The sequence below is a fragment of the Electrona antarctica genome, assembly GCF_951216825.1.
Source record: "Electrona antarctica genome assembly, chromosome: 1".
Taxonomy (NCBI): Eukaryota; Metazoa; Chordata; class Actinopteri; order Myctophiformes; family Myctophidae; genus Electrona; species Electrona antarctica.
In genome coordinates, this window is record NC_136806.1 from 26,355,102 (window position 1) to 26,375,260 (window position 20,159).

Sequence of the window (20,159 nt, forward strand, 5' to 3'; positions counted from 1 at the left end):
TGATTGACAGTGGAGCTACCAATGCTTTCAGCCCCACCCAGACGCAGAACAGGCACGCAAGAGCCGAGCTGAGCTGCGATGCCCCGGTACTGAAAACTCCCTGCTGCTGCTCCTGCTGCAGCAAAGAGCGGAAAATTACCGGCCCCTCCCCCTCTTCAAGTCACTTTCACAGGCACAGAGAACTGCAGCCCACACACAGGACACATACTGAACCACTCAAATGCATACAAACAGCTCTAGGCATTGTTTCATGGACTACAATGACTGTGGCCAGTATAGACTTTGGTAAATGCAAACCTATAAAACTAGCCTACAATGCATACTGCAGATTGAGAAGCACATCATGCTGCCATGCTGAAACACACACTGACCCACTTACACACCTCAACATCACCTACAATATGGAATGTCTATGTACAATACAGAAACCCTGAGTGGAGTTTGAGACACCTTATAATGAATCAAGCAAACAAACAAACAAACAAACAAGGATTTGACAGACCAGGCCGTGAATTGTTTAGGCTGAAGTACCACTCCCTGAAATGAGGTCATGCTATCATCTGGGTAACTATGACACAACACAAGTTCCACAGCCTCTCAAGTGATTATAGAGCATCATGTGCCAATCTAATTTCACTCTGAAAATGAATCACAATCATGAGACCATGTATAAATATATGCTAGATTGATATTCAGAGAATGGACATGTATGCCATTAGCAATAGTTATGGCAATGTTGTGAAGACACACCGGTTGTCTTGTATGTTGTTATGTTGAATATATCTGTGTTGCCCCGACACACATTAAAGATGTTAACGTTAATATGTAAATGGCATGTCATGTCTACAGCAAACTCAGGCCAATAGCACTCACGCCTGGAGAGATCGGCACTAATTCCCCATTACTCCTCTCAGCTGCTCCCCTTCCTCAGCAACACTATAGCAGGGTTAGTGGAGGGGGATGGGAGGCTGACAGCATGGGAGAGGTAGAGAGAAAGAGAAGCAGGATTGTGGGGGTGTGACAAATCATGTATACATGTTTTCTGATCGTGAAGGACAAATAAGTGACACACACACACACACACACACACACACACACACACACACACACACACACACACACACACACACACACACACACACACACACACACACACACACACACACACACACACACACACACACACACACACCTCACGTATGTGTTGCAGGTGAAACAATTTGACAATGTTTCAAATATTATAATGTTATTGTATAGGATGGCATGGGGGCTCATCAAGGGATGAGAAGTAATAGAGTAGTGACAATGACAGCCGTGAGAAATGGGAGGACAGAATGTAGGGCCATGGCTAGAGAAGAGAATCAAAGACAAACAGCAATGGCAGATTAGTCCAGATTATTCATGCTCTCAGATGTGATAGAATGGGGTTTCAATGCTCTAAGCCTGCTGAGGGAACAGGACTGCAAGAAAAGCTAAGACAGAGGCCTATATCTTTAACATATCAAGTTTGAACACAGATGGAAACATGGTAGATAGACTAAGTGATTATTTTGCCACCTAAGTAGTGATTAGTGTTTAGAGCACATATCACTTGCTTGTCTTCAGATTTCACATATAGCAAAACCACATAACATACCAAAATACAGAATAGGCCCTCATGATGACATTGAGAAAATAAATATTATACTCATTATATTATACTCAACACTAAAATAACGTTTCAACATTTATCTGTGACATCAAAAATAAGTTGACATGAGGATGATGAGGTTTATAACAAAGCTCATGTCATTACAAACTGTCATCCTACTATAAATGCACCACGTCTGTGTGTGTGTGTGTGTGTGTGTGTGTGTGTGTGTGTGTGTGTGTGTGTGTGTGTGTGTGTGTGTGTGTGTGTGTGTGTGTGTGTGTGTGTGTGTGTGTGTGTGTGTGTGTGTACGGTTGTAATGCACGTAACTTGAGAACCGTTTGCCCCACCGACTTCAAATTCGACACACACGTTCCACACCCCCACAGCGAGTGCAGTGCCTGGTATCGAGTCGGTCGGACTTTTGTGGTGGTTCTCCAGAAGGCTCTGGTCAGGCTCTGGTCAGGCTCTGCCAGTGGGCCTAATCAGCCTAAATCCCTCACCTGTGCAATGTCCAGCCTCTGCCTCAGCCAATTGATTGCCATGGCAACCACACACCTGACAATTGATTACTTAACCAATCCACTTTTCACAGTCAGTTTGCACTCTTAAGACACAGGCAGATAGAGAGATCTCCATGTGGGACACAGGCAGACAGTAAACATGGGTGTTGCTACAGGTATTGCATACTACAGATATCTCCATATAAAGTACTATGGGCACAAAAGGGACACAGACAGATAGTTAAAACGGGTGCCATGACAAGTTGACAACGGGTATTATTAAGTTCCCAAGTTGCATCGTTTCCAAGTAGGCCAGTGGCCGATGGGCACGTACAAGTCTAGTCATGGTCAACTCAAGCTTTCAGGGGTCAGAACACTTTCAGCACAATGGACAGCAACCGTCCCATTACAAGCAAGGAAAGCTACAGGCACACAAGACAGAGTTCAAATGCAGTAATATGTGAGAAAGGATTGTTTTGTTATCTCACAAACTACTAAAGATTATTTATTCCACAGCTTGCATATAGTTGCTCTTCACTAATTGTCATGATTAAATGCTGGTACCATTTTTTCTCCACTGTCTGTGTGGTTGTGGGCACTTCAGAAATGCACCTTTTTCAAATAAAGATTTATTTAAAATATATTTCAATTTGTATTAATGCAAGAACAATGCAGGCTTTCACTAGCCTGGCTTGGCCAGCCTCATAACAGGGATTCACTGAAGATTCTTCCCCGCATATGAGGGAGGAAACATCAGTGAACCCTCGCTATGAGTCTGGCCAAGCCAGGCTAGGCTTCCACTATAGCATGTTAACTTTCCAGGAATAAAAAGCCTGGTTTCTGAACTGTCCACAGCCCTCTTCTGAGTCACAGATGGTACAATATTATAAAAAGTATTAGTGAGGACCAATTATATGAACATAGGTTAAAATGGGTGAAGTTGTCCTTTAAATAAACAAAATAGAGGACTTTAGCCACATTTAGACTAATGTAATCTTACCTTCTCTTTATTAGGTAAAGTCTGGGTCCGGTTATAAGTGTCCCCATCATTAATACTAATGAGTTCTGCATCTACAGGTGGATAAGGCGCAGGGAAAACCACTACGTCACTCTTCAGTGTGTCAGAGCTGAAACACACGTCATACTGCTGAGTAGATTTACTGTAAGACCAGCTCCCGTCAGGATGGGTGGTGATCATTGGGGCTCCATACCTACTGAAATCGCTGTCTGTCTTGTGGCATTTGACAGCTATTAAACTGATGAGGCTCAGTAGAAAGATCACAGAAACAGATGCAATGGCGATCAGTAAATACAGGTTTAAATCAGAGAAGCTCTCCTCCTTCATTGGCAGGTGTCTAAATGAAGTCTGAATTTCTCCTGTATTTTCAACCACCACTACATCAATAGACACAGTAGCTGACAGGGAGGGTTCTCCGTTATCAGAAACCAACACCACTAACGGATGGGTTTTCAGGTCATTGTCACTCATTCGTCTCTTGGTTCTGATTTCTCCAGTACTGGTTCCAATTCGAAAGAGGTTATTTCCCTTTGGCTCAGTGATGTGATAAGAAAGCAGAGCATTGTAGCCAGAATCTGCATCTACAGCTCTGATCTTGGCCACAAAGTATCCAGCTTCAGCAGAATAAGGAATGTTCTCACTGTTAACAGATCCGTGTTCAGAATAGGGCACGAGGATCCCGGGACTGTTGTCATTCTCATCCAGAATGAAAACGTTTACAGTCACATTGCTGCTGAGCGAAGGAACTCCATGATCTGTGGCCTGAACTATAAACTCAAATGTGTTTAACTCTTCATAGTTAAAAGACTGTAGGCTGACTACATCTCCTGTTTCTGAATTTACATTTATCATAGAGGCTATCAAAGTGTTTTTAGGGGAATTGTCACTGACAGAAAATGTTACTTTTGCATTTTCATCTACATCAGCATCATGCACAGCTATTGTATAAATAACGGCTCCAACTGGACTGTTCTCTTTTACATAGACATTGATAGTGGATTCTGAAAAACTAGGTGGGTTGTCATTTACATCAGAAACATATACTGTAATAACACTGGTACTGGAGAGGGGTGGAGTCCCCTCATCAATAGCTATGATGGTGACATTATATAGAGAATCCCCTTCTCTGTCAAGTTGTCCATCTACAACTAGGGAATAATGATTTTTATATGAATTCTTAACTGTAAACGGTACAGAATCTATCACTTTAACCTGAACGACGCCATTTTTGCCAGCATCGTTATCCTTCACCGTTACAAGTCCAACCATTGTGCCTATTGGCGCGTTCTCTTTGACAATATTGACTAAGGATGTAACTGATATTTCTGGTGGATTATCATTAACATCAGTGATCTCCACGAGAACTTTACAAAGAGAAGCTCTCGGATTTTGCCCTTTGTCTTTTGCTTGGACCCGAATTTCAACTGCATTGTTTCGTTCATGATCCAATTGTCCTTTCACCGTAATTTCCCCGGTGGCTGAATTAATGTCAAATATGGCAACCTTGTTATCATTCTCGTGGTTAATAAAGGAATATACGATTTCCCCATTGAGATCCTCGTCTAAATCTTGAGCATGCACTGAAATAACAGAAGCGCCGTATGGCGTATTCTCTGCCACTCGGGCTTTGTATAAAGGTTTACTAAAGATGGGAATATTATCATTAACATCTTTCACATTGACAGTGATCTGTAATGTTCCTGATCTAGGAGGCTTTCCTCCATCTATAGCAGTCAGTGTTAGTTTAATCACTGGCTGTTTCTCTCTATCTAATGCTTTTTGCAGCACTAACTCACTAGACACAGTCTGTTCTCCGTCTCCACCACTTGGTACATCCAGAGAGAAATAGTCATTTTGGCTCAATTTGTAGTTCTTTACCGAGAAACTGCCCACATCTGCGTCAAAAGCGTTTGGCAAGGGAAATATTTCCCCTGTATAAGCGGACTCAGACACATTCAAAATAATTCCAGGTGTTCTAAAAGAAGGTGCGTTGTCGTTTATGTCCAATATTTTAACCTCGAATCTATAAAGATTCAACGGTGAGTTCACGATGGCTTCCAATTCAAATGAACACTTCACGTTACGAAAGCAGAGCTCGTCTCGGTCTATTCTCTCTTTCACTGAAATAATCCCAGTCTTCAGGTTTACATCAAAATATTTGGCATGAAGTCCGGATATCTGAAAGCCACGAGATTCCAATTCTTGAACGTCTAGTTGCAGATCTTTTCCTACATTTCCAACAATGGTGCCCGGATTCGATTCCTCCGAAACGGAATACACAGTCTGTGTTGCAGCGATATCCCATATATGGGCGAACAAAATATAACATATTAAAGACTTTAAAACATTGCCCAGGTGCATTCTGTCAATATCCATGTATCCCGATGATTATTAAAAACAATGGCTATCAGCGATCACATTGCTGCGTAAGTATGCATCCAAGTTAGAGAGCCCGTCGCCATGCAACCGCCAATGCATGGGTGTACGATGAACAAAGCATTATCATCCTTCTATGCCTTATGAAAGGGGAGGAGCCAATCAAAACTACCACACTGAGACCATGATAGCGGCATCTTGTGGAAATACATTCAATACAATTAGTACAGCAATGTTAGATACATATAGGCTATGTTGTGATGAGTATTGCAATATATTAAACACCATATGCCAGCCTGGGACGTATAAGCAAACTGTGCTTGCACTCTACACCGAAAAGGTGGTGGTGCTCAATACACAATTTCAGCACCATGGCTGTGGACAGCACACTACAGAGCTACAAGCCAGGGAAATTAGAACAGCCCATGCAGTTTCAATTCACATTTGACTGTATAAACGGTACCGGTATAGGCCTACCGAAAATGCATGAATGTAGCCTCTATATAAAATAGGGGAAGTGATTATTTTCCACGTGTCTTACCTTGTTTGGTAATGTCTGAGTCATATACGTGTCCCCTCCATTAATACTGATCAGTTCCGCATCTACTGGCGGGAACGGTGTGGGGAAAACCACTACGTCACTCTTCAGTGTGTCTGAGCTGAAACACACGTCATACTGCTGGGTAGATTTAGAGTAAGACCAGCTCCCGTCAGGATGGGTGGTGATCATTGGGGCGCCATACCTACTGAAATCGCTGTCTGTCCTGTGGCATTTGACAGCTATTAAACTGATCAGGCTCAATAGAAAGATCACTGACACTGATGCAATGGCGATCAGTAAATACAGGTTTAAATCAGAGAAGCTCTCCTCCTTCACTGGCACATGTCTGAATGGAGTCTGAATGTCACCTGTATTTTCAACCACCACTACATCAATAGACACAGTAGCTGACAGGGAAGGTTCTCCATTATCAGAAACTAACACCACTAATGGGTGTGTTTTCAGGTCATTGTCACTCATTCGTCTTTTAGTCCTAATCTCTCCAGTGCTGGTTCCGATGCGAAAGAGGTTATTTCCCTTTGGCTCAGTGATGTGATAAGAAAGCAGTGCATTGTAGCCAGAGTCTGAATCCACAGCTCTGATCTTGGCCACAAAGTATCCAGCTTCAGCAGAATAAGGAATGTTCTCACTGTTAACAGATCCGTGTTCAGAATATGGTGAGAGAATCCCAGGACTGTTGTCATTTTCATCCAGGATAAAAACGTTCACAGTCACGTTGCTGCTGAGCGGAGGAACACCAGCGTCTGTGGCCTGAACTTTAAATTGGAACGTGTTTAACTCCTCGTAGTTAAATGACTGCAGGATGACAATATCTCCAGTCTCTGAATTGATGTTTACTACTGATGTTATTGGAATACCTTTCGAACCACCATCTAATGACGAATATGTTATTTTTGCATTCTCCTCTACATCTGGATCAACTGCAGTTATGGTATAAATTGTAGCTCCAACTAGACTATTCTCTTTCACGTAAACATTCATAATTGGGCCAGCAAAACGAGGTGCATTGTCATTAACATCAGAAACATGCACTGTAATAACCGTAGTGCTGGAGAGAGGCGGAGTCCCTTCATCAGTAGCAACGATGGTGACGTTATATTCAGAAGCACGCTCTCTATCAATATCCCCGTCTACTATTAGAGAATAATAGTTTTTGTAGTTTGATTTCAGTTTAAAGGGCACCGACCCAACTATTTTACAGTTGGTGAGACCATTATTGCCCCCGTCTTTATCATTAACGGTTACTAAAGCGACTACTGTTCCGAACTCAGCATCCTCTTTAACTGGGCTCATAAGGGACGTCATCACGATGTCCGGAGTATTATCGTTGACATCAATTACTTCTATTAGCATTTTTCCATGCACACTACGAGAGGGTGTCCCTTTATCTTTTGCTTGGATACGAATGTCATATGCAGCGTTTTCCTCATAATCCAGGTGTCCCTTTACAGTTATCTCCCCTGTGCCTGGGTTCATGCTAAATAGCTCTGCAGGGTTGAATTTACCCCTTGCAATAAAAGAATACACAATCTCGCTGTTTACGCCCTCATCTAAATCTGTAGCACTTACGGTTAATATAGGAGTCTGAAATGATGCGTTTTCTGTAACCCGAGCCTTATACAGAGACTGACTGAATACTGGATTATTGTCATTTACATCCATGACGTTCACAATTATTTGTAATGTTCCCGATCTGGGTGGCTTTCCTCCATCAACAGCAGTCAATACAAGTTGGATAACGGGCTGTTTCTCTCTGTCTAAAGCTTTCTGTAAGACCAACTCGGCAGACACACTCTCTCCACCGCTTTGTAAATCCAGTGAGAAATGTTCATTCGGGCTCAGTTTGTAGCTCTTCACGGAGTTACTGCCTGTATCAGGATCGTCTGCTATGGGGAGCAAGTACCTCTCTCCAGTGAAGGAAGATTCAGAAATATTGAATGTCTTTACCTTTTCAGGGAACGATGGTGCATTATCATTAATATCAATGATTTGAACTTCTATGCGATGCAGATGCACTGGGTGGCTCAGAATGGCCTCAGTGTTCAATGAACACTTTGGCATATTCGAGCAAAGCTCTTCACGATCTATCCTATCGGCAACATAAAGGGTGCCCGTTTTCAAATCCACATCGAAATATGTCTTTGATTTTCCCGAGACAACCCGCAAATCCCTATATTCCAGTTCTTGAATGTTGACATTTAAATCCTTAGCGAGATTTCCCACGACCGTGCCTTTGTCTACCTCCTCTGAAACGGAGTAAGATATCTGAGCTGCAGCCCAGTCAGACAAACAAAGAATAGCCAGGCAATGTATCCAAATGATTTCGGAGTGTCTTCCACGACGACCCATCGCTGCTTTAAAATAAACAGTAACAAATGGTAATTATGCCCATGACAGTGTGCGTGCAAGCAGCATGTTCTATAACAACCTATATCCGCACGGTCTCACTGATATTCGCGTTCTCTTCACAAAGCCCTCGCACACTATAGGCTACAGTTTTCACTTGGAGAGGAGGAGTCTAGCCATTATTACAAATATATGGTCTCGAGCGACGCCAAGTGTTACAGTATCGTTCAAACGAAAATAAATGGAGATGGAGTGATATGGAACTATTTGGAGTATTTGCAATAGCTGTGTAAAGCGTTATAGCATTGTGCCATGAAAATATCAGACACAATAATATAGCTTAACCTATAAGCAGTGTTGGGTATATTACTTTATATTTGGAATATATTTCTTATTACTTATTACCTTAATTTGTCAAGTAATATATTGTATTACATATTACTGTCTGAGCAAGAGTAATATATTAATATTACTATTACATATTACTTTTTTTTAAATGCTCAAATCGAACAATTCAATATTTAGTATAATTATAAATTATACATTACGTAGACCAGTGGCGTATCTACAATAAGGCGAGGCCAAACGGCCGCCTAGCCAAATCCATTTGAAAACACGACTGAGAAAAAAAGAGGACAAACACCAGACCTGAGAACTATTAGTGGGGAGCGGAAATACGTAATTCTTTAACTTCTGCAGTTGTCACATAATGTCACAAGACAGAGCCACGGGCAACGAGACAGACAGACAGAAAGTAATACAGAAAGTAATGCAGTAATACAGAAAGATTTTTAGAATATATTACAATTTTTTTGTTAAGTAATGTATTATATTACAAGTTACCGTATTCCGGTAATATATTACGTAATATATTAAGTTACGTAGTGTTAGTTACCCAACACTGCCTATAAGAGATGAGCTGTATTGATATGTAAACAAATCTTAGGCTGAAATGAGCATCTAAAGGCCATTTTTTCACGCGCTCGCGTAATGTCATATTGCATTATTGTTTCTGCCTTCAAATGCATTTTCTCAAAAGCATCATGCCCTGAATCAATCAGCTTGCCAAGTTATGATACAGCGGATAAATAATTGATCAAATAGAACTTTGTGGGGCACTTGTTGCTGGTGTAAAGTTATAGGTGCACAAAAATCACACTCGTGTAAAGTGAGTGGCGCCCACATATATATCGGCCACATGACGTCTCACGACACGTCTCATTTAACTGCTGCCTAAAAGCCATGCATCCACGAAAATAAATAATAATAATAATAATAGATACTAGATACTAGATACTAGATACTAGATACTAGATACTAGATAATATATTATTTGTAAATTAAATAGACCTACATAATAATTAGTATTATATTTATTGTTATGCATGATTATGATGATTAAGTTTATTATACGTTTTTAGAATGTCTAGTTTTTTCAGTGGCTTACCTTTTCTTTGTTTGGTAAAGTCTGGGTCCGGCTATAAGTGTCCCCATCATTAATACTAATGAGTTCCGCATCTATAGGGGGATAAGGGGCAGGGAAAACCACTACGTCACTCTTCAGTGTGTCAGAGCTGAAACACACGTCATACTGCTGAGTAGATTTAGAGTAAGACCAGCTCCCGTCAGGATGGGTGGTGATCATTGGGGCGCCGTACCTGCTGAAATCGCTGTCTGTCTTGTGGCATTTGACAGCTATTAAACTGATGAGGCTCAGTAGAAAGATCACAGACACTGATGCAATGGCAATCAGTAAATAAAGGTTTGAATCAGAGAAGCTCTCCTCCTTCATTGGCACGTGTCTAAATGAAGTCTGAATGTCTCCTGTGTTTTCAACCACCACTACATCCATAGACACAGTAGCTGACAGGGAGGGTTCTCCATTATCAGAAACCAACACCACTAACGGGTGAGTTTTCAGGTCATTGTCACTCATTCGCCTCTTAGTCCTGATTTCTCCGCTGCTGGTTCCAATTCGAAAGAGGTTATTTCCCTTTGGCTCAGTGATGTGATAAGAAAGCAGTGCATTATAGCCAGAGTCTGCATCTACAGCTCTGATCTTGGCCACAAAGTATCCAGCTTCAGCAGAGTAAGGAATGTTCTCACTGTTAACAGAGCCGTGTTCAGAATATGGTGAGAGGATCCCTGGGCTGTTGTCATTCTCATCCAGGATACAAACATTCACAGTCACGTTGCTACTTAGTGGAGGAACACCGGAATCAGTTGCCAGAACATAAAATGTAAATGTTTTCACTTCTTCGTAGTTGAACGACTGGAGACTGACTATTTCTCCACTTGCAGAGTTAATGTTTACCACTGATGAAATGGGAATATTTCGTGGGTCACTCTCTTGCAATGTATACAACAAAATTGCGTTTCGATCTGAATCTGGATCAAATGCACTCACTGTGTAGAGAACAGTACCGATATGACTGTTTTCTTTCACATATGCATTAATCACAGGCTCTGAAAATCGAGGCGCGTTGTCATTAACATCTGCAACATGTACAGTAATAACGCTTGTGGTGGAGAGCGACGGCGACCCTTCATCAGTAGCTATGATGGTGACATTATACTCAGAGACACTCTCTCGGTCCAGCGGTCCGTCTACTACCAATGAATAATCATTTTTGTAATTTAACGTGAGCTTAAAAGCAGTAGGCCCAACAAGTGTACAACTGGTCTGCCCATTCATTCCTCCATCTGAGTCGCTCACAGCTACCAAGGCCACAATTGTTCCCAACCCCGCGTCTTCTTTCACGGGGGTCATGAGTGACGTCACAGATATCTTTGGCGAATTATCATTGGCATCTGTAATTTCTATTAATAACTTAGCGTTCGCACTTCGAGGTGGATGGCCTTTGTCGGTTGCCTGAACCCTAACTTCATAAGCAGGTGTGTCTTCATAATCTAAACTACTTTTGACAGTAATTGCACCAGTTTCTGAGTTTATGTCAAATACATCTGATGGATCGACGTTGCCACGTTTGATCAATGAGTAGACGAGCTTACTGTTCATACCCTCGTCTAAATCGGTTGCATTTAGCTTTATTACCACAGTTCCGGGATCAGCATTTTCACTGACACGCACTTTATATAGCGATTTGCTGAAGGTCGGTGTATTATCATTGGCATCTATAATATGTAGCATCAGCTGTAATGTCCCTGATCTTGGAGGTTTACCTCCATCTACGGCGGTCAGAATGAGGTTAATGATAGGCTGTTTTTCTCGATCTAAAGATTTCTGCAGCACTAACTCAGCGGACACACTGTGGTCTCCACTGCTCTGCACGTCAAGGGAGAAATGCTCATTGTGACTCAGTTTGTAGCTTTTTACCGAGTTGCTCCCTGTGTCTGTGTCGACTGCTATTGGAAGTAAATATCGCTCTCCTGGTGATAGTGATTCAGAAATATTTAACATATAAGACTGCTCAATGAACGCAGGGGAGTTATCATTTATGTCCAAAATATTCACCTCAATGCGATTTACATTCATTGGATTGCTTAATACTGCCTGCATTTTCAGAGAACACTTAATGGTGTTCGGACAAAGCTCGTCTCTGTCTACTCTCTCGTTAACAAAGAGGTTTCCTGTCCGCAAATTCACATCAAAGTATTTCTTACTGTACTCCGACACAATTCGGAGATCCCGTGACTCCAGTTCCTGCACATTGAGATTTAAATCCTTAGCGAGATTCCCCACTACCGTGCCTTTGTTCACCTCCTCAGAAATGGAATAGGATATTTGAGCCGCAGACCAGTCACAAAGACAAAACAAAGCAGCGATTTGAATCCAGACATATCCTTTTTGTTCTCGAAACCCCATCATCATCCGAACAAAAGCCGTAATTGCAAGCGATGATTGAATTCCAAAAACAGTTGATAGGTCCCATAGAGAGAGAAATACATCCCAAATGTCCAACCCTTTTCACAGAAGCATCAGCATCGGAGTGTGTCTGTTATCAAGCTCATGCGCCTATGACGATGTTTTCAGGGAGGAGTTTTGGAGATGTCAGCTGCACTACACTCGTTTTGTGGTCTCCAGCGACACCACAAGGTTCTCAATGGACCTATTAATTTGAATAACAGCTATAATCCTTTTTGAAATTCTATGCCAAATGAAAATAATAATAGCAATAATGTATTGATATTAATATGCATATGAATACTTATATAATCAATCAATCAATCAATAAATCAATCAATGATGAAACTGCAGCGAGTTTCACCACGGAATGCACCGGACATGCTCAGTCGAGTTCAGCACCATGGACAGAGCTATGCCACACTACAGCAGGCTAAAACTCTTCAGAACCATGGACAGAGTTGCCTTACTACACAGGGCTGAAACTCTAAAATATGAACATCTTTTTTTGAGGGGCGCTAGCCCCTCCTATATACAGCTTTAATGTTTGTCTTTCAACGATGCTTGTTTAATAAAACGCCATAGACAATAAAGAGAAATGTAATGTTTGTTTTGAGGACTAAAACAAACATTAGCACTCGTTGCTTAAACAAATATTATGTTGTAATTGATGGTGTAAGATTATAAGAGCGCCCCTCACTTCACACGGGTGTGATTTGTATAATCACAAGACACATTAAAAGTGGCGCTAATATATTAAGGTCTAACTCATGTTGATTAGGTGATGTATAATGGTGATGTAAAACAAACGGTGCCAACACAAACATTAAACGCCATTAACAATAAAGAGACAATATGACGTAATGAGGCACATTATGACGTACATTTTCCCTTCATTGTCAATGGCGTTTACAAAACAAACATTGAACTAAAGACAAACATTAAACCTGTATATAGGAGAGGCTGGCGCCCCTCAAAAATAAAGTAAACTAGAACTGCACTCTGTCGAGTGCCTACTTGCTTGTTGCACACAAGTAAACGGCCTACTAGTGCACAAGCAGAGCGCGCAAGTACTGTCGACCGCTAAAAACTGTCAAATCTCAGCTTCTCTTTGAAAGAACGATTGAAATATTGAATTATTAGGTTTAGCTATTTGCTACGTACCTACTTTTTGCACGTAAAAAAGTAGTATTATGAAGTATATCGTAATAAAGATGTGGATTGCCTTCGATGGTGACGTATATCTCGATCAGTGTCGGGTGGATTCAAGGAAATGCCTCTATGTATATATATATGTATATGTAATTTGTAAGTTGATTAGCGGTATACTGTGGTTACTTTTGATGCGTATGCACCGTCCCAGCATATGACGTCAGGGTATAACTGGTATAGCTAGCTCTCAATGATGACTAGCTCTCAATGATGACGTAATAAAGATGTGGATTAAAGGACCCAATGCCTTCGATGGTGACGTATATCTCGATCAATGTCGGGTGGATTACAGGAAATGCCTCTGTATGTATACAGTATGTAATTTGTAAATTGATTAGTGGTATACTGTGGTTACTTTTGATGCACATGCACCGTCCCAGCATATGACGTCAGGGTAGAACTGGTGTCATATGCTAGCTCTCAATGATGACTAGCTCTCAATGATGACGTAATAAAGATGTGGATTAAAGGTCCCAATGCCAGAGTGTAATTGGTTTTCGATGGTGACGTAATGACGATAAGTTTTAGTGTCGGGAGGATTAGAGGTAATGCTCCTATGTATACATGTATGTAGTCTGGCACCACTACCGTATCAGGCACAAGTAGTCATTACGTCATTTGCTGGGACAGTGCATACGCATCGTCCTGCGAAACTAGTACTTGCACGCTCTGCTTGCGCAAGTAATAAGTAGCCTGCTTGTTTGACTATACCTGTAACCTATCGTATTTAAATACATTTAAATGTATTATTGTATACGTCATGCAATCATGCAGTGTTGTCTTGCATATCTCAGTAAGTATAGTAACATAATACTTTATATGTTCTAAAACGGACAAAAAAAGATTGATTGAGAAAAAGCCATAGTTGATTATCCTATATAAATTATGCTTCACAGGACAAATGGACTTCTATGTTACACGGGTAACTTTAACAGTATACGAATGTCTGCTGATTCTGTTTATATTTTGAACATGAAATCATGTTAAATGAAATAATACATGTAATAATAAAAAATAAAAAATAATAAGGTTCCGTAGATTGTAACATGCCAAATTACTAACAGTTGATATGCTGATATGGTGCATATTGTACATAAATAATCAACATGTGAAAGTTATTATTAGGCCCAGTTTTCACGTGCGGCTCCGTCTCTTACCTTATCTTTATTGGGCAAAGTTTGAGTCCGGTTAAAAGTATCCTCACTGTTAATACTGATCAGTTCTGCATCTACAGGTGGATAGGGCGCAGGGAAAACCACTACGTCACTCTTCAGTGTGTCTGAGCTGAAACACACGTCATACTGCTGAGTAGATTTAGAGTAAGACCAGCTCCCGTCAGGATGGGTGGTGATCATTGGAGGGCCATACCTACTGAAATCGTCGTCTGTCCTGTGACATTTCACAGCTATTAAACTGATGAGGCTTAGTAGAAATATCACAGACACAGACGCAATGGCGATCAGTAAATACAGGTTTAAATCAGTAAAGTTATCATCCTTTGTTGGAATATGTCTTGGTGTCTGAATGTCTCCTGTATTTTCAACCACCACTACATCAACAGACACAGTGGCTGACAGGGATGGTTCTCCATTATCAGAAACCGACACCACCAATAGATGAGTTTTCAGGTCATTGTCACTCATTCGCCTCTTAGTCCTGATTTCCCCGCTGCTGGTTCCAATTCGAAAGAGGTTATTTCCCTTTGGCTCAGTGATGTGATAAGAAAGCAACGCGTTATAGCCCGAGTCTGAATCTACAGATCTGATCTTGGCCACAAAGTATCCAGCTTCAGCAGAATATGGAATGTTCTCGCTGTTAATGGAGCCATGTTCAGAATAGGGCGCTAGAATTCCAGGACTGTTGTCATTTTCATCCAAGACAAAAACGCAAACAGTTGCATTGCTACTAAGAGGGGGGACACCAGAGTCTGTAGCCTGAACTAAAAACTGAAAGGTGTTCAACTCCTCATAGTTGAATGACTGGAGACTGACCATATCCCCTGTTTCAGAGTTAATGTTTACAACAGATGCGATAGGGATATTTCGAGGAGAGCTATTTAACAAAGAATATGTCAATTTTGCGTTTTCATTTGTATCTGGATCCACTGCGCTAATTGTGTATATTACTGCACCTGTGTCACTATTCTCTTTCACGTAAACGTTAACCACTGGATCTAAAAACAGTGGTGGATTGTCATTAACATCAGAAATGTGGACCGTAATGATACTGGTGCTGGAGAGAGGCGGGGTCCCCTCGTCAACAGCTGTGATGGTGATATTATACTGTGAAGCCCTTTCTCTGTCGAGCGGCCCGTCTACTACTAGAGAATAATCATTTTTATAGTTTGATTCAAGTTTAAATGGCGTTACGCCGCTGATTTTACATGTATTGACGCCATTCTTACCACTGTCTTTATCGCTTACAGTGACCAGAACAATAACAGTTCCTATCTCGGCGTTTTCTTTCACTGGATTTCTGAGGGAAGTAATTGATATCTGTGGTGAATTATCATTGACGTCAATTACTTCGATCAGTAATTTACTGTGTGCAATTCGAGGAGTAGAACCTTGATCTTTAACCTGGACACGAATTTCATATGCACGCATTTTTTCATGGTCCAGCACACCTTTAACTACAATTTCTCCTGTGTCAGAGTTAATATCAAATACATCTAAAGGGTCTATTTTACCACGTTTGATAAATGAATATATCAGTTTTCCGTTTAGCCCGTCGTCTAAATCTGAGGCATTTAGTTGGATCACTTTAGTCCCAAACGGGGCATTTTCATTCACACGAGCTTTATACAATGAATTGCTGAAGGTAGGTGTGTTATCATTTGCATCAATTACATTTATCACTATCTGCAATGTCCCTGATCTGGAAGGCTTCCCTCCGTCTACAGCGGTTAAAGTGAGTTTAATAACAGACTGTCTCTCCCGATCTAATGCTTTCTGTATCACTAACTCGGCAGAAACACTGCTCTCTCCACCACTCTGTACATCCAGGGAGAAATATTCATTTTGGCTGAGCTTATAACTCTTTACTGAGTTACTGCCTATGTCTGCATCAACTGCTATTGGAAGTAGATATCGCTCACCTGGTAAGGATGACTCGGAAATGTTAAAAATATAAGACGCCTCGATGAAAGCAGGCGCGTTATCATTTATATCTAAAACATTGACCTCGATGCGGTGTAAATTTATTGGATTGCTTAAGAGCGCCTGGATTTTCAGAGAGCATTCCACCGTGTCCGGGCAAACCTGTTCTCTATCTATCCGTTCATAAACAAATAGGCTTCCCGTGCGGAAATTCACATCAAAATATTTCTGACTGTACTCCGATACAATTCGGAGATCTCTTGATTCCAATTCTTGCACATTGAGGTTTAAATCCTTAGCTAGATTTCCCACCACCGTGGCTTTGTTCACCTCCTCGGAAATAGAGTAAGATAGCTGAGCCGCAGACCAGTCACAGAGACAAAGCAATATAATGAGCTGAATCCAAGTAGGGCTTGTCCGTGGTCCTTGAACACCCATTACTGTTCGAATAAAGTAATTAAATTCAAACAACAAAATGTTGAGACATCCGTCATGAATGAGCCTTTCCCGACATAAGATCCTTGAGTGTGCAAAAGGAGTGAATGTTTTTTCTCTCCCATCGGAGAATTTGGCTGATGACGTACCATGCAGGGTGGAGTTTTCCTCCATAATTGAAAATATTTACAGTCTACGGTCTCTAGCGACACCACGTGTTAGCTTACAGAACAATAAGGAATATAGGCTATAGGAGAATGTTAAAAAATATATGTCAACCACTAGTCCAAAGAAGAAAACGAAAGGTAATTCACATGCACACATTAACCAATATAGCATATGGGCATGTATGTCGCGCGAGTGTTGAATTGCCTAAGTCTCCTGTAGTTATAAAGTGAAAACATACTAATCGACATTCAAACTATAGGCTACTCATGAACATGGCCAAAGGCTCAAAACTATCGAGTTTATAATATCTCCGTTCAACACCATCGGCTTAGAATTCCATGCGTTCTCTCGATTTTGTAATTTAATTTACTCTGAACAATTTAATGAGTACACTACACCATTGACTGTGCAAATAAATAATGATCACTTGTTTAGCCGACACTTCATTATCAACATAAGACGTAGGACTATATTTACAATGGATGATCAAATGGTATCCAGCGACATATAAGGTTTTCAATATACAGATTAATCTGAATAATGGCTAAACCTTTTTGAAATGCTTTGCCAAACAACAACGACAATAATAATACATGAATTAACTGCATCTGCACATAGCCTAATCTTTATCTAAAATAAACAAATATAATGGATACTTAATGATAACAACACAACATAACTAAAAAATACAATAATTATAGGTCTTAACACGCACGCACGCGCGCACGCACGCACACGCACGCACACACACACACACACACACACACACACACACACACACACACACACACACACACACACACACACACACACACACACACACACACACACACACACACACACACACATGCGAGTTTCACCACAAAGTTCAGCACCATGGACAGATCTATGTCACATTTCAGCAATATTGCCATAAGGGCTCAAAATCGGTTGCAACGTTAACAATGTTTGGTGATTCCGTTTAATCTGCCCCTTTTAACACTTCTTTGAAGATTAAATAATTTTAAATGATTTTGTATGATGAATTGTATGATTTTTTTTTATTAAAGCTGTGTGATACTAAAGGACACATTTTAGGCCATGACGTTAATGCCAAAACCAGATAAATGCATGGATTCACAGTCACACTTTGCCCAAATCAAATGTCTCAGTGCTCATTTAACTTAGGTGTTTATGTGTGAAATGAATTAAATCATATATATCACTTCATGAACACAAAATAACACATACACACATATCAGGAATATGCTCTGAGATATAGTCAACTTGAATGTGAGCATTCAAAATATATAGACACCATCCATAATTCCATATAGCGAGAAGACGCAGCTAGCCTTTTGAAACATAAAAAAAAGTTATTAGGACTAATTTTCACGTTCAGTCATGTCTCTTACCTTCTCTTTGCTGGGTAAAGTTTGAGTCCGGTTAAAAGTATCCTCACTGTTTATACTGATCAGTTCTGCATCTACATGTGGATAGGGCGCAGGGAAAACCACTACGTCACTCTTCAGTGTGTCTGAGCTGAAACATACGTCATACTGCTGCGTAGATTTAGAGTAAGACCAGCTCCCGTCAGGATGGGTTGTGATCATTGGGGCTCCATACCTACTGAAATTGTCGTCTGTCCTGTGACATTTCACAGCTATTAAACTGATGAGGCTCAGTAGAAATATCACAGAAACAGACGCAATGGCGATCAATAAATACAGGTTTAAATCAGAAAAGTTGTCATCCTTTGTTGGGATATGTCGGTATGGTGTCTGAATGTCTCCTGCATTTTCAACCACCACTACATCAATAGACACAGTAGCTGACAGTGAGGGTTCTCCGTTATCAGAAACTAACACCACTAACGGGTGAGTTTTCAGGTCATTGTCACTCATTCGCCTCTTAGTCCTGATTTCCCCGGTGCTGGTTCCAATTCGAAAGAGGTTATTTCCCTTTGGCTCAGTGATGTGATAAGAAAGCAATGCATTGTAACCAGAGTCTGCGTCTACAGCTCTGATCTTGGCCACAAAGTATCCAGCTTCAGCTGAATAAGGAATGTTCTCACTGTTAACAGAGCCGTGTTCAGAATAGGGCACAAGAATCCCGGGACTGTTGTCATTCTCATCCAGGATAAAAACATTTACAGTCACGTTGCTACTTAGTGGAGGAACACCAGAATCAGTTGCCAGAACATAAAATCGGAATGTTTTCACTTCTTCGTAGTTGAACGACTGGAGACTGACTATTTCTCCACTCACAGAGTTAATGTTTACAACTGATGAAATCGGGATATTTCTTTGGTAACTCTCTTGCAATGTATAAAACAAAACCGCGTTCACATCTGAATCAGGATCAAATGCATATACTGTGTAAATAATAGTACCTATAGGACTGTTTTCTTTCACATACGCATTAATCACAGGCTCTGAAAATCGAGGCACGTTGTCGTTCACATCTGCTATGTTTACAGTAATAACGCTTGTGGTGGAGAGCGATGGAGACCCTTCATCAGTAGCTATGATGGTGACATTATACTCAGAGACACTCTCTCTGTCCAGCGGTCCGTCTACTACCAGTGAATAATCATTTTTGTAGTTTAACGTTAGTTTAAAGGGAACTTGTCCTATAAGTTTACAGATGGCGAGGCCGTTTTTCGCTCCATCTGCATCGCTCACTGTGACCAAGGCTACTATTGTTCCCAACTCAGCATATTCTTTCACTGGGGTCATAAGTGACGTCACTGATATTTCGGGTGCATTGTCGTTTATATCAACCACCTCTATTAGAAGTTTAGCGTGTGCACTACGAGGCGAATGGCCATGGTCCATTGCCTGAACCCTAACATCATATGCAGGCGTTCCCTCGTAATCTAAACTACCCTTGACAGTAATTTCTCCAGTTTCTGAGTTCATACCAAAAATATTGGATGGATCGTTGTTCCCACGTTTGACAAAAGAA

The 20,159-nt window shown here is 40.9% G+C and overlaps 5 protein-coding genes across 5 annotated transcripts in view; all 5 read right to left on the reverse strand.

Annotated features, from left to right (window-relative positions):
* LOC306919690 (protocadherin beta-15-like) overlaps window positions 1–20,159 on the reverse strand; it is a gene marked incomplete at both ends in the record, with an annotated part of 333,762 nt that overhangs the window by 208,237 nt on the left and 105,366 nt on the right. The gene's annotated exons all lie outside the window — the stretch shown is intronic.
* Window positions 3,119–5,527, reverse strand: LOC306926927 (protocadherin alpha-4-like; the record flags this gene model as incomplete). The annotated part of the gene is made up of 1 exon (XM_079506439.1): window positions 3,119–5,527. One exon carries the CDS (start codon window positions 5,525–5,527, stop codon window positions 3,119–3,121), a length of 2,409 nt encoding a protein of 802 aa, XP_079362565.1.
* LOC306926934 (protocadherin alpha-8-like) lies at window positions 6,027–17,048 on the reverse strand (the record flags this gene model as incomplete). Its single annotated transcript, XM_079506451.1, has 2 exons — window positions 6,027–7,574; window positions 16,182–17,048. 2 exons carry the CDS (start codon window positions 17,046–17,048, stop codon window positions 6,027–6,029), a joined length of 2,415 nt encoding a protein of 804 aa, XP_079362577.1.
* On the reverse strand, window positions 7,591–12,264 carry LOC306926942 (protocadherin gamma-B5-like; the record flags this gene model as incomplete). Its single annotated transcript, XM_079506468.1, has 3 exons — window positions 7,591–7,596; window positions 7,659–7,673; window positions 11,494–12,264. 3 exons carry the CDS (start codon window positions 12,262–12,264, stop codon window positions 7,591–7,593), a joined length of 792 nt encoding a protein of 263 aa, XP_079362594.1.
* Window positions 18,578–20,159, reverse strand: part of LOC306926948 (protocadherin alpha-5-like) — a gene marked incomplete at both ends in the record, with an annotated part of 5,862 nt that continues 4,280 nt past the window's right edge. The window contains one exon of the mRNA XM_079506477.1: window positions 18,578–20,159. This exon is cut by the window's right edge and continues 221 nt beyond it. Within this exon, the coding sequence (XP_079362603.1) occupies window positions 18,578–20,159 (1,582 nt within the window).